This window comes from Bombus vosnesenskii, unplaced genomic scaffold (genome assembly GCF_011952255.1).
Source record: "Bombus vosnesenskii isolate JDL3184/JDL3185 unplaced genomic scaffold, Bvos_JDL3184-5_v1.1 scf7180000013288, whole genome shotgun sequence".
Lineage (NCBI taxonomy): Eukaryota > Metazoa > Arthropoda > Insecta > Hymenoptera > Apidae > Bombus > Bombus vosnesenskii.
Genome location: NW_022882941.1, coordinates 1,057,097 through 1,079,466, shown reverse-complemented (window position 1 = coordinate 1,079,466; position 22,370 = coordinate 1,057,097). Strand labels below are relative to the sequence as shown.

Below are 22,370 nucleotides of genomic sequence, written 5' to 3'. Positions count from 1 at the left end.
ATCCCACCTATCCGCCGTCCGCAAGGTGGATGGGCGCGAAGCCCTATAGAAAAAGCCGACCTGTTTGCTAAATACTTGTCTAAAGTATTCAAACCCCATTCCCCCAAAGCTGCCGCGGACGTTACTGAATACTTGCACACTTCCTTCCAAATGTCCCCTCCTATCGATCCCTCCACTTCTGCGGAGACTATAGAAACAATCAGTCGCCTAAATTCCAAGAAAGCAGCAGGGCACGACATCATAGGCAATAAAGCAATTAAGGAACTTCCCATAAACGGGATCGGACTCATCACATCAATTTTTAATGCTATCCTTCGCCTTGAACACTATCCTAAGGCTTAGAAAATCTCATTGATTACCCTCATCCCTAAACCCGGAAAACCGATATATCAAACTAGCTCCTATCGCCCAATCAGTCTTTTACCTACCCTGTCCAAACTATTCGAGAAGATGCTCACGAACCGACTCCTTCCAATCCTAGAGAACTTGAAAACACTCCCAGATCACCAATTCGGCTTCCGAAAACATCATTCTACAGTAGAGCAAATCCATCGCTTAACTCATACGATCAGCCAAACACTCGAAAAGAAAAAATATTGCTCAGCGGTTTTCCTAGACATCCAACAGGCATTCGACAAAGTATGGCATGAAGGGCTACTATACAAGCTTAAAAAGATCCTACCTCACCCCTACTACTCCATCCTAAAATCTTACCTAACCAATAGACAATTCATGGTTAAATGCCTAGACGCCACTTCCGCAACATTCCCAATAGAAGCCGGCATACCCCAAGGTAGTGTCCTCGGACCCCCACTGTACTCCATCTACACTGCCGACCTACCTATATCAAACGATATAACAATAGCGACATTTGCAGACGACACAGCGCTATTAGCTACCCACGCAGACTCGATAATAGCCTCATCCACTCTCCAGCGAAGTCTCGACTCCATGGAAAAGTGGTTTCATAAATGGGGCTTTAAAATTAACGAAAAGAAATCGTCACATGTAACCTTCACGCTCCGAAAACAAGTCACCATCAACAATGCAACAGTTCCTAGCAGGGACTCAATCAGATACCTGGGCATGACCCTGGACAAAAGACTAACGTGTAAAAAACACATCTCAGATAATACGAAGCAACTAAAGGACAAACTAAACAAATTCTACTGGCTCACGGGCCGACGCTTCAAAGTAAACATACAGAATAAAATTACCCTGTACAAGACCGTAATAAAACCTGTCTGGGCCTACGGAATCCAACTATGGGGAACAGCAAGTAACTCCAACATTGAAATACTCCAACGCTTCCAATCGAAAACGCTAAGATCCCTAACTGACGCACCTTGGTACGTAACCAATGAAACAATACACCACGACCTCAAGATACCCACCGTCAAAGAGGAAATAGCAAAATATAGTGACAGATATAGCAAAAGAATCAACAAACACCGAAACCCCCTAATCACTGGACTACTTGATACGACGGACCAGATTCGCAAGCTGAAGAGGCACTACCCGCTAGACCTAAACGCTAGATTCAATTAGTTATCTAAATTAAGTAATATTCACTTATTTATAACACTTACTTATAAATTATACTTATCTATAATGTAATATCGTAGAATAGATTTGAATTAGAGATCGGTTGAAAATAGAAAAGAACCGTGTACGTCGTCCTTCTGTGGCTCGTTTACATTTAAGAGCGCCTATGTGACTAAAGTCACCTATTTCTTACAGAGATATGAGAAAAACAAGAAACAACGTTAGAGCAGAAGGACGGTTTCGTGTTTCAAGGGCGGACGACCGAGAGTATACGAGTCGAAAAGCGAGTGTATTGCGAGAGTCAGAGCTAATTGAGTCGTTGAAGAGTAGAGTCGTTAGAGGTTTCGAGTTGTCGAAGAGTAGAGTCGTGAGAATTGATAGAGTTGTTAGAGAGAGAGTGTGTGTGTGTTAGATTAGTTGTGACGAGAGTGATCAAATAACTGTAAAGTTATTTGATATAGATACGAGTATTGCATTTAGTTCCGTTAAATAAATATCGTTCTCTGTCCAATTTATATCTGTATATTCTGTTTAATATTAATAAATTGTAAGTAATCGGGAAAAAATTTCTATCCTTATTTTCCGATATTACAATAATAAGTACTAACTTATTATAAATAATCAGCCATGTCACTGCGCCACGCCAGAAAAATTACTGAAAATTCTCAACGCGAGAATTGATTGTAATTTCAACAAATAAATAAAAAAAGAATTCATTATCCGTGAGAATTTAGCGACGAATTTTCGGAAATAAAAGACTAAACCTATGAACTGCCTGGGCTGTGTGACGGTCGTTGACGCAGGTAAAGAACTCAAGGCGTGTATTTTACTCGGACTGGGACGAACTTCTCCGTTATGAATTACATATCCCAAATAGAGTACCGAGGTCTTTAGAAAAGAACATTTTGGGACAGTTAAAGGAGAATCCGGCTTTTACGAGGGTATCTAGTACGGTGTGCAATCCTTTTAGAGCTTGATCTATCGAGTCGGCAATAATTAGGACATCATCCAAATAGACAACAACGTACGAATGGCACGTTGGCTGCTATACGTGTTTTCAAAGGAATGTCAAGAATGATCTCTCGTTTCGTTTGTTCGCAGCATCAAAATCACCAGCCGCTGCTGAATACAATGAAGGAAAGTGTAGTACAGATCACTCCGACCAAATGGTTTCTTATGGTCATCTTGTGGTCACCACAATTAAAAAGGGTCAAATGGTACAGAAGACTTGGCATGCGACTACTTCTGAGGATTTCCGTAGTAAACGCTTTGATGGTTTACAAAATTGCAGCAAGGAAGAACATAAATACTAGAATATTTAGACAAGTATTAGTTGCAAAATTATTAGGGTTGTCTGAAAAATGCAAAGGTCCTTGTTTTCGACGGAATCGACATAGTATCGCCGTTCGGAATATGATTCCGGAAGAAACACTAGACGCGCACGCACTTATGTTATGCAAATAAAGGACATCGAATGGGTAACCAATGCTGTATATTTCCTAGAATTAGGATGAATAGGGATTTAGAGAAACCTGCTTACCGTGTCCGAACTAATAAAATATCTCGCTTTTGCAATCTCGCGACTTGATCCGCAATAAGGGGTAAAGAGTACCGATCCGCGACCGTATTTTTATTTAGTCCTCGAAAATCTACCAATCATCTATCTGAACCATCGTTCGTCTTCACGAGTAACATAGGACTCGCGAACGGTGAATTACTAGGCCTTATGATTTTTGGCTCTAATCAACTCGCTTATTCTCTCACGTACTATTCCCCGTTCTTCCTCGCGAAGTCTATTAGAACTCCTTTGTACGGTGATGTTAGGATCAGTTAATTGTATTTCTAACTGGCCTGTATTTACACGAGTACGTAGGAAACCCGTAACGAGTGAATCTTTGGATTTTCGAAAAGAAGGATTAATCAATTTTTATCACTACCACGTACAACATTGTTAACTTCATTAACAACGATCTCGTTTTCGGCGGTTTTATTACAGGCATAGATTATTTTTGTTTCGCACATAGCGAGGCTATTTTGTGTAATATTACGTCAAAACCTTGATTTAAAATTTCATGATCAATCGCGATATCATATTTTAAATAACTATCAGCGAGGACATGAAAAATTTACCTCAAATCACCAATACCTGCAGCGGACAAAATTTGAGATGTACGCTTAGTACAAATATGTCTTGTTCCTCGCATTACTACTATAACAATCGTTCTTTTGTCAGAAAATCTCAAGGCTAAGAATTCTTTAATTAGTGAACGCTCGGCTCCAAAATCGGGGTAAAATGGAAACGACTCACCCGGATGACTTGATCTACCAGTTGGCGTCTCCAATACGTAGAACTCGATTCGACACTCGTTATTGGAATTATATTCAGGGCACTGCTTTGTAAAGGTTTTTCCTCCATAATCAGATTGATAGCCGCGCACCATTCAGCGGAGTCGAAGCCTGCGGTTTCAGGGTTGAAACGCGGTGGCGAAAATTGTTAGGTTCCACACTCGATTTTTGCACTAGCGACTGAATTAGCAGTTAGCAGTTAGCTAGCACTGTTATAACCGGCACTTTATCCCACTTCTGATGTCGGGTTTACATTAGAATCAGGGTTAGGGGCGTGAAACGAATCTTCGTTATGGATTACACGTGTTTCTATGCAATAGAGAAGACATTGACTAGTGCAAATACGATTATTATAGAACCGGACAAGTAACCGTGGCAATTAGATACTCGAGGAACTAATGACAATGATCTTAGGTTCAATAACGAATCCGCGGTCGACGGGATGATAGATGAACGTGCTCACAAAATCTAAGTCGGATGCGCAATATTCACGGGTCGTAAGGGGTTACTCTTTTCGTCGATGAGATCGCGAGAGAGAATGCCTTTCCCGTTCCGATGATGCTGCAGAGGGAAACTATCACGGGGTGTGTCTAAGGACGCGAAATCATGGGATTTGTCGAGAAAAGCCTTCGTTCGGAAAGTAAGGGAAATTGGCGTTGCTGCTAATTGGTCAATCTCCATATCGGTGGTTAGAAAAAGATGCCAGTTGCCCTCGAGGGAGACGCCGTTCGTTCTCTCCTATCTTCCCGTAGCTGGGACAAAGATTGTTTGTTTGAAGGACTTTAGTCAACTAAATTCTAAGATTTATGACGGGCCCTCAGGCTAGCTGAACATGTACTCCGGAGACGCATCGACATCTGGCAATCATCTTACTCGAAAAATAGGGTCTGCGTGTGGCGAGCTACGGGACAGAGACCGTTGGAATGTTTACTGTCGCGTGCCACCACAAATATTTCTTTTAATGAGAGCTATAGAATTACTCCATACCTTTGTTAGACAAAGCGTGACTGCGGCTACGTTCGGCGACTGGCTGTCGCCTCGAGCCCAAGCTCATTATCACAACTCGCGAACAATTACAATCGGATTGAGTAACTACAATTGTTTAATTACAGCTATAGTAAACTCTAGATTACAATGTTGCGGGATTATCCAAAATTCCAAAGGCTCCGACATATAAATGTAATGATTCAATAAAGCATTCCAGATTGATTGGGTGTGTTGTGTTTTTAAGGGTACAAGTATTAAATATTTGGTTGGTTCATCGTGTATAGAGAGAATGTATTGATTTCCTATCTGGGTTTTTTTCAACGGACCTATCAAATCCATAGCGATTTTGTTATTAGATTCTAATGGAGTGTCAGTTATTTGTGGTTCTTCCTTCCCTCTTATCCGAGTAGTCTTTGATGTTTGACATGTCGCGCAAGTTTCTATTCTAGTTTTTATTCTGTCCACTAAGTGTGGGATTTTATATTTGTCTCTGATTCTGTCGTACGTCTTTTGTATTCCGGGATGTCCTATCAAGTCATGATTTTCTTTTAGTATTTGTTCTATCTCTTCTTCATTTAAACTCTGTATTGGTTCCTAAGCAAACTCTATGTCGTCGCGTTGGTCATTGAAAAATAAAAGAAGTCTTTTATGTGTGCTTTGTTTTGTGCGTTGTTGTCTCCTATTCCTATCTATCTATTTGTTTTAAGTATGTTTGATATTTTCTGTAACCATACGGTTTCGTCATACGGGCCTAGACATATTTTTGTTAATTGGAAAAAGTTGTCTTTGTTAGATGTTAGTTTTAATAATTTTAGTATTTCTTCTGATTTTTGAATGGTAACTATGGAAAATTGAATGGTAACTATTTTGTACAAATAAGTTTTGATGTTATTTAAGGGGTAATTCTTTTCGCCGAAATAAAACGAGATTCAAGAATAGAAAAATTGCTTTTTCGGTTATGTTTTTTAGTTACTGACAATAAAAAATCGCCCAATATATCCCTGCACACGAGCAAACCTCCTTACACGAACAAATTAGTGTCATCCTAAGCAGCGGGTCACACAGTAATGCTCAATCCATACGATACATGAGTTGCAGCTTGTTTGATACACCCCCGGACACGCGGATGATATGTTTCGCCTACGACACGTTGGTCCTGTTCGGAGGACATTGATGGTACGAGACACTGCGTCTCGGCGAGCTCGCTCTTGCTTGCGCGGTGCGTGCCATACGCAGGCTGGGCCTGAGAGTGTCGCCAGCCAAGTCGGAGGCTACTTGGTTTTACGACCGGCGGCGTACGGTGGCTCTTTCGCCCTGCCTGTGTTTGGATATAAACGGGTAGAATGTCGAGGTGGGGCTTCAGATGAAATATTTTGGCTTCATCATCGACAGTTGATGGACGTTCGGGCTGCACTTCAGACTCTTGATCCCCAAAGTGACGGCAGTAGCCAACATATTATGTGACTTGCTGCCTAATATCGATAGGACTGGTGTCAGAGTGTGCTGACTATATGAGGGGGTCGTCCGTTGCCGAATCCTGTACGGGGCTCTGGTGTGAACAGGACGTCTGATAACGCATCGTCACAGTCTGCTTTTGCTGAGGATGCTACGTAGGATGACCGCCATCAGGATCATCAGGGGCGGAAAAGGGAAGGGGAAGGGGGGAAATCTTAGGGGCTTGGACTCGGGCGGGGTCTCCTCCCCCGCCTGGCAGGCGGTCCGAAACGTTCAGGGGAAGCTAGGAATATTCGGTGAGTACCTGCAGAAAATTGGAAAAAAGGAGACGAACACTTGTCACCATTACGGAGAGGACCTTTGTCCGGCATGGGAGGCTCCCAGCAGTGTCCTGCGACTACCGATTGGCGAGAGTTTGAACTCCTCGTCAGCCGTGGAAGCGATGTTGGGCGGGTAATAGGAGTTCCTATTGCGAGGAAGTAATGCTCGCAAAGGAGCGGGAAAAGCAGGAGAAGGTGAGAACTTCTCGCTCTTACAGTGTTCCGAAGGGCGTTGCGTCGCCCTAAATGGTCATGGCGTTCGACACGCCGAGGAGGTTATGGAATCTCCTCTCACCTGCACGACGGCCCAGCGGATAGCGTTGAGAGGTGTGGTCCCTCTCAATGTTCAAACTAGACCAGAAGAATAGCTCTCTCAGAATGGGAGAAAACGCGGCAGCAATTGGGAAGAGGTCCCGGGGCACTCCTGTTAAGCGTTAAATAGGCCACCGTGGAGTTTTAATCGGTAAGTCTGATATTCCAACGGTTTCTGTCCCGTGGCTCGCCACACGCAGACCCTATTCTTCGAGTAAGATGATTGCCAGATGTCGATGCGTCTCCGCAGTACATGTTCAGCTAGCTCGAGGGCCCGTTATAAATCTTAAGATTTAGTCAACTAAAGTCCTTCAAACAGACAAACGGTCTTTGTCCCAACTACGGGAAGATAGGGGAGACCTATTTTTCAACGAGCGGCGTCTCCCACTAGCAACTTTCCCTCGAGGGCGGCTAGCATCTTTTTCTAACCACCGATATGGGGATTGACCAATTAGCAGCAACGCCAATTTCCCTTACTTTCTGAACGAAGGCTTTTCTCGACGAATCCGATGATCTCGTGTCCTTAGACACACCCCATTATAGTTTTCCTCCGTGGCATCATCGGGACGGGAAAGACATTCTCGCTCGCGATCTCATTGAGGAAAGGAGTAACCCTTTACGACCAGTGAATATTACGCGTCCGACTTAGATTTTGTGAGTACGTTCATCTATCATCCCGTCGACCGCGGATTCGTTATTGAACCTAGGATCATTGTCATTAGTTTCTCGAATACCTAACTACCACGGTTACTTGTCCGGTTCTATAATAATCGTATTTGCACTAGTCAATGTCTTCTCTATTGCATAACGACAACGTGTAACCCAAACGAAGATTCGTTTCACGCCCCTAACCCTAATTCTAATGTAAACCCGACATATATTTACTGTATAATAGATATAAATTGATTGATATTTACTACTTATTTACTTAATCGGGGTACCTTCTCTCTTCGCAACATTCAAAAGAAGGAACAGATTTCTGTATCCCGAGTGGCCACGGAAAAAGGCAACAAAAAAGATCTGAAGAATGTCACCACCATTCATGATGCACGTTTACTTCTTTCAGTCATATAAATTGTATCTTTGTCAGTGGTTCTCATGATCTATTCATCATAAACGTATCTGTTTCGACCATTCGCGGAGAGACACGATGGCGAGGAAGCACGCCAACGGGAGTCGTAAATTCCCGTTACAATTAGATAATCGACGCCACGAAATGATCGATCCCCTATTTCGTTTAGGATAATAGAGGTGGTTTAATTGAATATGACACTGATATAACAAGTTATAAATTACAGTTCACTCCAACAACTTTGTAGAGAAGATAGTTACGCTGGTGCGTATGTATAAGATAAGTGAGTGACTGATCTACGGGTGTAAACCCGGTTAAAAGATGTTGACTGTTTGAAAGATGGAAAATCAGTTAAGTTCGGTGACGATGCTATGGCGGAGGAAAGCTAAGGATGGGTGTGTCTAGCGCACGGGACCATCGGATTTGTTGGTGACGATTTTGGCTAAGAGAGTGAGAGAAATAGGCTTCGTTGTTAATTGGTTATTTGCTATGGTCGTGGGTGGGGAAGGATGCTAACCGCCCTCGAGATAAAGTTGCTAGTGGGAGGCTTTATACGTGAGAAAAGGCAACTTTCCCGTGTCAACCCGTGGTGGACAATAAACTTTAGGAAACAATTCAGCGAAAGAATATCTGTTCGGTTTGAAGGACCCCGACTAGGAAATTCCTGAGATTTATGGAGGGTACTTGAGACTATTGAGGGTACGCGGTAAGGATCCGAAGACATCTGGCTGCCATCTTGCCCGCGATGTGTGGTCTGGTTTAGGTAGAGTGTTGCCCGACGCAACAGTATCTATCCCAAAGATCATTTTATGATCATGTTATGGGACATGTTTGGATGCGTTTTAATTTCACCTTTTTAATGATAAACAAAAAAAGGTCATTCCGTTAAAAAAAAAACGTTACTGTGAGTAAAATATCAGAAAATATGACCTTCAGAAAAGGAGAGAATAAGATATACTTAAATTTAAAAAATTATTGCATTTAATCAATTTTGAATATTAGTCCTTGTTCTTGAATTTTGTACAAACTTATTAGAGGTGAGAAAATAACATATCTCAATGCGTACTAAAGAAAATTAGTAATTAAAGCGAAACTATTTTAGTGTCAATATAATTGTTATTTTAAGAAACATAAAATGTAACATCTTACACAATTCGTAACAGTCCATGTATACCCGTAACTAACGATAGACGTGCGATTAAAATACTCAAAAGAAAGAGTAAATCGTAATGTCAATTATAACTTGAGACATATTTATAAACGTACTTCGTTCCTTACTTCTTGTCTTTTACACTACATGTAACACATTTCAACCATGAATTAAGCGACCTCACGATATGAATGTTGTAATCGAAAACATTCCAATCATATGATACTATTGATATTCCGACTTGATCTTCAGAATCTGGTCTTTAAATATCTGAAATTATTTTACATAAATCGAATCAATGTTAATGTTCATGAAATAGTTAAATAATTTCTGTAAATTACCTTCGTTTTTTGTATGAATGTTCTTTATATAAACATATTCTTATTGTTCAACTTCTTCACCACTGATTGTTTTTACTAGTTCTTGAATCCCTACTTCCGATGGCAAACCGAGCAATTCACAACTACGTTTCCAGAATCGGCTTGCTAATTCAGCGTTACAAGCCTTTGACGAGGGTCTTGCTGTTCTGCAGTTGCTAAAAGATAAACATATATTGTAGAATTAAATCAAAATTTTCAAAGGAAGGCAATGTCCTCTCAGAGATTCAAATTACCATAATAGAGAACTGAATAAGAATTCTGTGATTAGAAACTTCTTATAAGCCTATTTTTACGCTATTATACAATTTTGGCATGGGTTTCGTCTGGAACACATAAAAGAACTACGTTTTTTTTATTACTTATTTATTTAAATTTTACAATTTGTCCAGTAGGACATTTGGTAAAATGTTATAGCGGTATACTAATATAACATGTGGGTGGCTACCCCCAGTGGGGTACCATCATCGTGTTTGTTAGGTTATGTCCTTGTGAGACCTGTTGGGTATTTCCTTTTTAATCTTCTTTTTATGCTTGATGTGTCGACCGTTTCCGCTGCCAGTCGGTTTGAGTGCGTTGCTATTCTTTCTCCGTGCCTTCTTGCACTTTTGTTAATCGCCTCCTTGACCGTTGGTATTCCCAGGTCTTACCGAATGTCCTCGTTCCTGACGTACCATGGCGCGTTTACTATTGTTCTGAGTATTTTCGATTGCGTTGCCTCTTTTTTGGTTATATGGCTCATTGCTGCTGTTCCCATAGTGCTATTCCGTAGGTCCAGATTGGTTTTATGACCATTTTATATATTTTTAGTTTGTTTTCTATGCTTAGTTTGGATTTTCGACTTGTTAGCCAGTACATCTGTCTCCTTGCCATCTGTATTTTGTCTATTGTTGCTTTAATATGCTGTTTTCATGTGAGTCGTGTATCTAAGTGGAGTCCTAGGTATTTGACTTGCCTTGTTTGTATTATGCGTGTGCCGTTTAGTACAATGTTTGGTGGTTTCCGTTTTCGCAGTGTGAATGTAATGTGTTTGCATTTATCGGGGTTTGCTTTAATTTGTTTTGCTTGAAGCCACTTTTCTATTTTTGTGATATGTTCTTGTAGTAATGTAACTGCTGTTGCAGGGTTAGTATGCCTGACTAGTACAGCTGTCATCCGCGAATGTGAGTATTTTGCTATTGTTAGTTGTTGGTATGTTTGCCGTGTATAATGTGTATAAAATTGGTCCTAGGACGCTTCCTTGCGGAACTCCTGCCTTGATTTCTTTAACTTCAGAGTATGTGTCTTTGATTTTTACTATGAAGCTTCTGCTGCTTAGGTATGATTTGATTAATTGGTATATCTGCCCCGGGAACTGTTTCCTGATTGATTGTAGTAGGCTAGTGTGGTTTATTTTATCGAATGCTTTTTCAATGTCCATAAAGAGTGCCGTGCAGTATTGTTTTGTTTCCAGCGCCTGTAGGATTTCATTGGCGAGTCTGTGCGTTTGTTCCATTGTGGGCTGTTTGTTTCTGAATCCGAAATGGTGATCCGGTATTAGTTGATTCTTCTCTATTATGGGTTTTATCCGATCGTAAATTATTTTCTCTAGTATCTTAGCGAACACCGGAAGTAGTGAGATTGGTCGGTAGGATTTGGTTTCGTGTGGGTCCTTGCCTGGTTTGGGTATCATTATGATTTGTGCCAGTTTTCAAGTTTTTGGAAAGTATTGTATTCTTAGTATTGCGTTAACTATTATTGTGATTTGTCTTATCGCTTTCGGCGGAAGGTTTTTCAAGATTTTGCTGTTAATTAGGTCGATTCCTGGTGCTTTATTATTTTTTGTTCTCTCAATTATGTTTCTGATTTCTTGTGCTGTTGCTTTAGGTATGGTGTAGTGATTGTCAGTTGGTGTACTAGTAGTTAGCGCATCCTCGTCCGTATGACTATTGTGGTTGCTGTTGTTGATGTTATGTGGGGTGAATGTGTTGCATAGGTGGTTGGAAAATTCTTCAGCTTGCTCTTCGTTGCTTCTTGCCCATGTGTTGTCTGCTCTTCTGATTGCTGGTACCATTTTTATTGTCTTCTTTATTTTTTTTGTGGCTTTCCATAGGGAGTAGTTGTAGTTCTCGTGAGCAGATAGTGACTCGATGAACTTTGTGAACTCGTTGTTGTTGTGTTCTTTTATTTTGTTTTTTATTCCTTTTGCGAGTTTGTTTAGGTGTTTTTTGGCGAGTTTTTTGTTTTCTTTTGTTCTGTGTTTTTGCCATTTTGCTTTCGTTTTTCTTTTTTCTCTAATTTTTTCGAGGATGTCTAGTGGAACTGTTTTTGTTTGTCTGTTGGTTGTTTCCGGTATAGTGGTTGCCCTTGCTGCTTCTTGGATAGTTTCTGTGAATATTGTTACTGCTTGATCGATGTGTTCATGTGTTTTCAGTGGGATGTTGCAGCTGATTTTGCTCTCTATTATTTCTTTGAATATTTGCCATTTGGTGGTTTTATTGCACAGCTTCTCTGTGCTGCTGTAAAGTATTGGTTTGTTTCTGTATGTAATTATTATGGGCGTATGGTCGGAGGTAAGCTCGAGGCTGGGTGCTGTGTTTAGTTTATTTGCGTTTAGTCCCTTTGTAACTGCAAAGTCTAGCAGGTCAGGTATTTTGCTCAGGTCTGTCGGCCAGTATGTCGGTCTTCCTGTGGATAATATATTGAGATTATTATTTCTAATGTATTTCTCCAAGGTTCTGCCTCGAGGTGTGGTGATTCTTGATCCCCATAGTGTGTGCTTATATAGTCTCCCGCTGCAATATACTTGTCACCTAAGTGTCGAAAGTACTCTTCCCACATTTGCGATGTAATTTTGTGTCGCGGCGGTACGTATACTGCTGACAACTGCAGTTGGTTGCTGTTAGTCTGTACGGTAACGGTGGTTGCTTGTATATGTTCCTTACTGGCCTGGCTGTGTAGATAATGTTTAATGTCGTTTTTTATTACTACTGCCGTCCCTCCGTGTACTTTCCCTGAGGGATGCTTCCTGTCGTATATGGTGTAGTGCGGTATTTTTATATAGCTTTTTATTGTGAGGTGTGTTTCTGAAACGAGTAGTATATCGATGTTATTGCTATACAGGAATATTTTAGTTTCTAGGGCCCTTTGTCGTAGGCCGTTAGAGTTCCAGGCTGCTATTTTAAGCGTGTCTATTTTTATTTTTTGCTCATCATGTTAGTAAGTAATTGTAACATGACTGTTATCTGCTGTTTTTGCTGTCTGAGGAGTTCGTTTTGTTCTCTTATCATTATTGTGAGTATTTCGGCGATTTTTATGGGATGTTTTATTAACTCTTTGATTTCTGTAGCGTCGTTGCTGTGGTTGTTCTGTTCTTGATTATCTAAGGGTGACGACCGGTTGACTACTTGCGCGTAGCTTCGGTTTCCAATGGTGTTGGTGTTAGTGTGGTTATTGTTTATTACATGCTGTGTATTTGTTGTTGACATAGATTCTGTGTTGTCCTGTTGCGTGTGGAAATTGTTGTGTGTCCTGTTTCGAATCGGCGGGAAAAGTTTGCTTTGTAGTTGTTTTCTGACTACGCAGCCTTTGTAGCTGGCTGGGTGATTTCCACCGCAATTGTAACATTGTACGTCATTTATTTTTCCCGTGTGTGGGCAGTTCACTGTTAGGTGCTTTCCTGCGCATTTGACACACGCCGGGTTTCTGTTGCAGTAGTTTTTTGTGTGTCCGTATTGTTGACACCGCATGCATTTTGGTATGTCTTCTTTATGTCTGGGTGGCTCGACTGCGATTATTGTGTTTGAGATTTTTTTAATTTCAAATATTTCTTTGTTGCTGCTTTTCGGTTCTAGCTCTATTAGGAATAATGGTAGTGGTTGCTTAGTGTCAAATCTGGTTATATTGTTGATCGTTCTTACCTGGTGTCCGATCTTGGCCAGTTCCTCGCATATTTTCTTTGTATTTGTTTTAGGGTGTAGACCTCTGATTACTGCTTTGTAGCTCTTGTCGGATTTGGGTTGGTAAGTGTGATACCCAGCGTTTTTTTCCGTTAGCGCTTTAGTTACTTTTCTGTAGGTTTCTAGGATATTAGTTTGTACTTTTACCTGTTCCAGTTTGAGCTATTTGATAGTGTAGTTTTCTTTTCCTGCCGTGCTGTTTAGCAGATCAATGAAAGGGTCTATTATTTTTGCGTGTATGTAGATTGGTGGTGGCTTGGGAGTGTGTGTTCTTGGTTTTTCTGTAGGGTCTGTGTCCATCTCTTCTATCAGTGAGCTGAAGGAGTTTTGTGTGGGAATTTCCTGTAGCCATTGTTGTCTTTCTGTTTCTGTGGTCCTCCTATCATTTGTGTTTGTGTTTATTTTTCTTTTTTTGCTGGGAGTTACAGTCTTCCAGCTTTCGTTATGTTGTGGTAGATCCTTGTTGGTATTGCTCTTTACGTCGTCTTCTTGTATTATTTCCATTTCTATTTCTTTTGTATTTGAGCAGTCCTGTACTTCTCTTGTTGTTTTAATTGGGCTCTGTTGGTCTACTGCCCTGTTTATAATGTATGTTTCTCCTTTGTTTAGTATTCTTATTGTTGGTATCTTTTGAGTGTTTTCCATCATCAATTGGTTCTGTTACACGTCCCTTATTTCACTCTTGTCGCACTTATGGAATCACTAGTTTTGACGTCCGCATAGCTCGACTGCTCGGGCAGAACTGGAAAGAACTATGTGGACTTTTTGTCGGTAATACGACGATCGTGAAGAAAGATATTTCTGAGTTGGAATATTAAATCATTAAGAAGGTAATATACAAATTAGAATTTGGAATTTTAGTTTGTTCCGCACTCAATGTCAACTCAAGGACGTGTAATAAACTCGGTATTTGCGACGAATAATTTGGAATGAAAGGGAAGAAAAACTGAAAGACTATTGAGAAACGTTAAGTTGGTATGATAGTTAGTTCCTACAAGCTAAGTTGTTACGACTTCTAACAACGCTCTTGTGTCTTAGTAGTCGACCACGTGTTAATTATCTAAATGTATCCGGTGTGTTCAGGCGTTTTGTACAAGGTGGTGAAATATAAAAAGTAAAACTCAGTCCGTGTGAATCTATTAAATATCAACCCCAAACCTATATTTAATAACAAAGACATGATAGAAGAGGCATGTGGCGAGGGAAGCGGGGGCGGATAGAGAAGAAAGAGAAGAATGATGATGTGATATGGAATATGGCGAGCCAAGAGAGTAAATGAGAAGAGGTATGGAGACGGAGATGAAGGATTTCGACCTGGTAGGGCTCATGGAGACACAAGTAGAGGAGCAAGACTGGCCAACATAAATAATAAACTACCAGCAAGATCCAAGTAGTGTATTTCGACTGTAAGGGAGAACAGGAGGGAAGGACATAGTCCTGACGACGCGATAGCACTTGAAAGAAACAGAAAATATGGAATATTTAGGAATAGGAAGGTTCAGCAAGAAAATCTGAAGAGTGGTGACGGTGTACAACCGGAAAACGGAAGAAACAATGAAAACGATGGAGGAAGGCATAGAGGAGAAAGAGGAAGAATCACTGCTAATAGAAAGAGACTTCAATGCGAGAGTGGGAAAGAAAGAAATGCAAATAGGATGAAAGAAAAGCAAAGGACAAGTCTCAACAAAAAGCCTGAATAGTAGACTACGTGATAGCAGATGAGAAAGCAAGCGAACAAAGGAGTACGGATGGACTCGAATCACGTACAGTTAGGGGGAGCAATAAAAGGAACAGAGGAGCAGGAGAGATAAAGGAGGGAAATCAAAAGGAGTGACTAGTCGGAGAAAGGGGTAGAGTTTTACCACAGAGGGAAGAGAAAAGAGACAGAATCAGGGAGTCAATAAGGAAAGCAACATGGAAGTAAAGAAAGAGAGAGTTAAGAAAGGAACTGGGGAAGTTTCGAAGCGGAAAGATTAACAGAAGAGTTTACAAGCAAGAGAAACGAATATAGAAACTGGAAATATAGGAAAGTGGAAAGGAAAAAGAAGGGAATAAGCGGACAAGAACAGGAGGCTGAAGGAGTCAAAGGCATATTTCGCTGCTGGGAGTATGGGAGAGGACAAAGTAGGAAATGAAAAGTATAACGAGGGAAGTGATCAGGACACTCGGAGAGTCCAAGAGAGCAGAGGCATAGACAAAATTTATTTTATTTATTTATTTATTAAAATTTACAATCAATTCTCGCATTGAGAATTTTCAGTAATTTTTTCTGGTGTGGTGCAGTGACATGGCTAATCATTTATAATAAGTTATTACTTATTATAGATAAGTATAATTTATAAGTAAGTGTTATAAATAAGAAAATATTCCTTAATTTAAATAAGTAATTGAATCCAGCGTTTAGGTCTAGCGGGTAGTGCCCCTTCAGCCTGCGGATCTGGTCCGACGTATCAAGTAGTCCAGTAATTAGGGGGTTTCGGTGTTTGTTGACTCCTTTGCTATATCTGCTGCTATATTTTGCTATTTCCTCTTTGACTGTTGGTATCTTGAGGTCGCGATGTATTAGTTCGTTGGAGACATACCAGGGTGCATTTGTAATGGATCTTAGCGTTTTCGATTGGAAGCGTTGAAGTATTTCAATGTTGGAATTACTTGCTGTTCCCCATAGTTGGATTCCGTAGGTCCAGACAGGTTTTATTAAGATCTTATAGAGGGTAATTTTATTCTGTGTGTTTATAGCCGATAGAATTTTTATAGTTTGTCCTTTAGTTGCTTCGTTTTATCTGAGATGTGTTTTTTCCAAGTTAGTCTCCTGTCCAGGGTTGTGCCCAGGTATCTGACTGAGTCCATGCAAGGAATTGTATTGTTGATGGTGACCTGGGGGCAAGTTTGTCTTCGGAGCGCGAAGGTTACATATGAGGATTTTTTCCACTAATTTTGAAGCCACATTTATGAAACCACTTTTCCATGGAGTCGAGACTTCGCTGGAGAGTGGATGAGGCTATTACCGGGTCTGCGTGAGTAGCTAATAGCGCTGTGTCGTCTGCAAATGTCGCTATTGTTATCTCTGTTGATATAGATAAATCGGCAGTGTAGGTGGAGGACAGCAGTGGTCCGAGGACACTAACTTGGGGTATGCCAGATTCTATTGGGGATGTTGTGGAAGTGGCGTCTAGGCATTTAACCATGAATTGTCTATTGGTTAGGTAGGATTTTAGGATGGAATAGTAGGGGTGGGGTAAGATCTTTTTAAGCTTGTAAAGTAGCCCTTCATGCCATACTTTGTCAAGTGCCTGTTGGATGCCTAGGAAAACCGCTGAGCAATATTTTTTCTTTTCGAGGGTTTGGCTGATCGTATGGGTTATGCGATGGATTTGCTCTACTGTTGAATGTTGTTTTCGGAAGCCGAATTGGTGATCTGGGAGTGTTTTCAGATCCTCTAGGAGTGGAAAGAGTCGATTCGTGAGCATCTTCTCGAATAGTTTAGACAGGGTAGGTAAAAGACTGATTGGGCGATAGGAGCTAGTTTGATATATCGGTTTTGTTAGGAAATTCGAGGATTTGGGAATACAAATAATTGACTATATTTCCCACACAACAGTTATACATCTATATTCCACTCTGAAGAACGTCTTGCACGCACGCTGGTCGCCAACCGACTATCCTAGATTCTGCTAACATCTGGCAACAGTCTTTTGTCTCCACTAAGCCTTGACGCCCTCTGGCCCTTACACACACACTCTCATGTACAGTGTAAATGTATCACTTCCCTAACACGCCTCCTTACATTTATACTGTACACTTAATTTTATTTACATACTTGTCGAATTAACAAAATATTTAACATTTATGGCTTTATTTACATTTCTCTTATTTTACATTCATCCATGACCTAAACCTTTCAAATTTCTCTCTACACAGTGCCTTCGTAAAAATATCCGCAGTGTTTTCTTCTGTACTTACTTTTATTATGTTTATCTTATTTTCCTTTACGTACTCGTGAACGTAGTGGTAATGAACTTCGATGTGTTTAGAATTTTTTGTAAAAGTTCCGTATTTTGCTATACTCATTACTCCAGAGTTATCCTCATAGATTTTTACAGGGTTATCGTCTACATTTACATCGAAGATTTTCATTAGTTCTCTGATAGTCATTACTTCGCTCACCACTTCCGATAGAGCAACATACTCTGCATACGTCGAGGCTTTTGTCACACACCTTTGTTTTTTAGACTTCCATCCAATTACATTTCCATACAATCTAATTACATACCCAGAAGTCGATTTCCTATCTATATGATCTTCTGCCCAATCAGCGTCCACATAACAATCTATCGTTTCGCACTTTTCATTTCTTTTATAATGTAGCCCTAAATCTCTAGTCCGGTACAAATATTTCAATATTCGCAAGGCATATTTAAAATGTGTCTCGTTACAACAATCTTGAAATCTACTCAGATAATTCACACTATAACTTATATCGGGTCTGGTATTTACACTAATATACAGCAATGCGCCAATTAAATTCTTGTATCCAATGTCCTCTCTATTTATCTCAGCTTTTTCAATTTTTAAGTTGGTCTCCATAGGTGTACAGTACAATTTGCTGTTATGTAATTTATATTTGTTTGCTAATGATTCTATGTATTTCTTTTGGCTTAATCTCATTTCATTTTTTAAATAATCATACTCTATATTTATTCCAAGATATTCTTTTACTTCACCTAAATCTTTCATTTCAAATTTATCAGTTAATAATTTTTTTACACTTTGTATCTTCCCTTTGTTTTTACTACAAATCAACAAATCGTCTACGTATATTAACAAATAAACAACATTTTCTCCCTCTCCATAAGTATATAGGCACAGCTCTATATTGTTCTTCTTAAAACCTAATCTCGTCACATACTTATCAAAACACTCATACCAGTCCCTCGGACTTTCTTTTAACCCATAAAGCGCTTTCGATAATTTACAAACTCTATTCGTTCCGTCCGCATATCCCTTTGGTTGATTTACATATACCTCCGAGCTTACTTCACCATTTAAAAAGGCAGTTTCTACATCCATTTGCTCAATTATTAATCCATTTTGACAACAATATGATAGCAATATCTTAAAGGTCTGATTACTCGCCACTGGAGAATATATGTCATCGGCTACGTTTCTTTGTTGAAATCCCCTTACCACTAATCTAGCCTTATACCTGTCCTCTGATTTTTTCGTGTAAACCCATTTTACATCTAATACTTCTTTGCCTTTTACCCTTTCTACCAATTTCCAAGTTTTATTCTTATAGAGACATTCTATTTCCTTATCCATAGCCTGTTTCCAAACTTCATTATTTTCGCAACAAATCGCCTCCTCAAATGTACGAGGGATATCTACTTTACAATAATTTGCATGCATCTCGCAAATATTTTCCTTTTCTGGATACCTTGCTGGAGTTTTCTTAATACGTGTAGATCTCCTAGGAGTGTTTGAGCTTTCAATACTACTATTATTTTCATCTTTCCTACCTTCTAACTCTTCCTTATACATACCATCCAATGAATAGTTATCTTCGCTATCATTTCTATCTGCCTCTAATGAATTTTCCTCAAAACCGATACATTTAGTGTCTGTCTCTATGACCTCTACATGTCTAGCTATTGTTATTTTCCCACCTAATAAGACTCTGTATCCTACTTCACTATATCCTAATAGAATTCCCATATCTGCCTTCTTGTCCCATTTGGAAACTCTTTTTTGTTCTGGCCTTCTTACAAAAACTTTACTTCCATATAGATGTAGATTTTTAACACTTGGTTTTTTCCCGAAGAATATTTCAAAAGGTGTCTTTCTTTCTATAGTATTCGCTAATATTCGATTTTTCAAGTATGCCGCTGTACAAACTATTTCCGGCCAGTACCTTTTATGTACTTTCGCTTCCGCTAACAGGCAACGCGCCATGTCCATCACTGTTCTATTATACCTTTCCGCTGTCCCGTTTAATTCATGTACGTATGTTGGGCAATTATTTATTCTTATACCTTTATCCCTAGCAAATTTATAAATTCGATTATTTAAATATTCTTTACCATTATCGCATCTTAATATTTTTAACCTCTTGCCCGTTAAATTTTCGGCTTCATTTACGAACTGTACGAAAGAATCAAAGACCTCATCTTTTGATTTTATACAATAGATCCTAGCTATTTTACTATAATCATCGATAAATGAAATGCATACGATTCTGCATACGATCTGCAGTGCCGTCGACTCTTTCAAGTACATTTCATCGAACCTTTTTATTATATCATACGCCGTTTTTCCTTCCCTAACATACTCCAATTGTCTGTTCGATATTGCACTATAAATTATATTAATCGCCTTCAAATCCTTTTTGTCCCAGTCTTCATCGTCTTTTTTGTTCTTCATTCTAGTTGTAACAACCTCGCATTCCTTATATTTGAGAAACATCGTGATTCTTTGCTTCCACATTCCATAATCCTCACCATCGAATATAGGTATCATGATTTCCGATCTCTCCATTTTAATTGATTCTTCTTTTTTTTTCTTTTCTTACTCAAGCGTTCCTACGTGCTCGAAGTATATTTTTTTTCTCTGAAAGTTTTTTTTTCTTTACTGAAAACTCACTCGCAAGATCGTAACCACGCACTAAATATCTTGCAAAACTAGTAACCACGCTCTGCTACCATGTTAGGAAATTCGAGGATTTGGGAATACAAATAATTGACTATATTTCCCACACAACAGTTATACATCTATATTCCACTCTGAAGAACGTCTTGCACGCACGCTGGTCGCCAACCGACTATCCTAGATTCTGCTAACATCTGGCAACAGTCTTTTGTCTCCACTAAGCCTTGACGCCCTCTGGCCCTTACACACACACTCTCATGTACAGTGTAAATGTATCACTTCCCTAACAGGTTTTCCGGGTTTAGGGATGAGGGTAATCAGTGAGATTTTCTAAGCCTTAGGATAGTGTTCAAGGCGAAGGATAGCATTAAAAATCGATGTGATGAGTGCGATCCCTTTTTTGGGAAGTTCCTTAATTGCTTTATTGCCTATGATGTCGTGCCCTGCTGCTTTCTTGGAATTTAGGCGACTGATTGTTTCTATAGTCTCCGCAGAAGTGGAGGGTTCGATAGGAGGGGACATTTGGAAGGAACTGTGCAAGTATTCAGTAACGTCCGCGGCAGCTTTGGGGGAATGGGGTTTGAATACTTTAGACAAGTAGCAAACAGGTCGGCTTTTTCTATAGGGCTTCGCGCCCATCCACCTTGCGGACGGCGGATAGGTGGGATTATTTGTGGGGGGCGTCTGAGTTTCCTGGACGCCTTCCATAGCGAGTAGTTGGAGTCGGCTGTGGGGGATAAACTGGCGAGATATTTTTGGAAACAGTCGTTTTTGTAATTTTTTATGGTTTTGGATAGCTTGCGCTGCGTCTCAACGCAACCAGTTGCGTTGTTTAGTTTGCGTTTGTCATCCGGTGTTCTATGGGTCTGCCATACTCTTCTTAGTCTACGTTTCTCTGGTATTTTTTTAAATATGTATTGGGGATATTCTTGTTTGCTGATGGACGTCTTTGTCGGTGTGGAGAGGCGGATGGCGTTTATTATGCTCGTGTTTAAGTATTCCGTGGCTGCTTCAATTTCTTCCTTAGTTTTTAGTGAGGTTCGGGCTGAAGATGAGTGAGTAAAGACTTCTCTAAAGAGCTGCCAGTTGGTGAGTTGGTTATGAATAAAGCCATTAGGTGTGTTCTCGATAATTGTTGAACTGACTGTTGCTGTCAAGGGGGAATGATCAGAAGAGAGATTAGCCGAAGAGTTGATTTGGACGTATCTTGGCGAGATATTTTTAGTTATGAAAAAGTCAAGTAGGTCAGGTATTTTGTTAGTGTCAGTGGGCCAGTGTGTAGGTTCGTATGTGGCGAAGTAGTTGATATTGTTGGTTATTATGCTGTTTAAGAGATTCTTGCCTCTTACTGTGACCAGTCTGCTGCCCCATTGGGTATGTTTGGCGTTATAGTCTCCTCCAGCTATGAATCTATTGCCCAGGGTGTTCAGGAAGTTATCAAAGTCTTCTTTGGCGATGGAGTGTCTGGGAGGGCAGTATACTGCTGAAGTTGTGATTGTACTATGGCAGTCTTATATTGCTACGTTTGTTGCTTGGAGGTAGTCTTTCTGGAATGATGGAAGTTCGTAGTGCTTAATACTTGTTTTGATTATAATTCCGGTGTCACCGTGGGCCTTTCCGCTGGGGTGTTGGGTATGGTAGAATTTGTAACCATTTATTTTCAGATAATTTTTGTCGGTGAAGTGGGTTTCCGAAGTGGGATTCCGAGCATTACGTCGATTTGCTACTGTTTTGGGAAGAGTTCTAGTTCAAATTTGTGTTGCGCTAGACCGTTGGCATTCCAAAGAGCTATGCGTCTTGGTTTTATTTTGCGTCGGGGCGTATTAATTTATCCATGATGAGTGTTAGTAGAGATAGCAAATTATTTATTTGCTCTGATTGTTTTTCTATTAGCTTTTCAAGTCTAGAGACGTTGTCTGTGTTTTGTGAATTGGAGACACTATTTTGAGAATGGTCCCCATGGCTATTCGGATTATTTTGGTTTCCTTGTACTGCTTGGGCATAGGAGATTGAAGTAGTAGTGAATTTAGGGGGACTGGGTATTTGATTGGTTGTCTCTTTGGCTCTGAGTTTAGGATACTTATTTGTATATAAGGTTTTGTAAGCTGAGCAGCCTTTGTAGTTAGCAGGATGGTCACCTTGACATAGGATGCACTTCGCTGAGGTTTACGGTGATTTAGTGCACTGGTCAGTGGGGTGTGTACCTGCACATTTAACGCAGCG

At 40.1% G+C, this 22,370-nt stretch overlaps 1 protein-coding gene across 3 annotated transcripts in view; it reads right to left on the bottom strand.

Annotated features, from left to right (window-relative positions):
* Positions 1-9,133: 9,133 nt before the first annotated feature.
* The window catches only part of LOC117232418 (retinol dehydrogenase 12-like), a 31,180-nt gene continuing 17,943 nt past the window's right edge, over positions 9,134-22,370 (bottom strand). For all 3 annotated transcript variants that reach the window (XM_033491764.1, XM_033491763.1, XM_033491766.1), the window contains exons 6-7: positions 9,529-9,722; positions 9,134-9,457 (exon numbers count right to left, since the gene is read on the bottom strand). In XM_033491764.1, the coding sequence (XP_033347655.1) occupies positions 9,569-9,722 (154 nt within the window). In that variant the 3' untranslated portion in view covers positions 9,134-9,457; positions 9,529-9,568. The remainder of the gene's footprint in view (positions 9,458-9,528; positions 9,723-22,370) is intronic.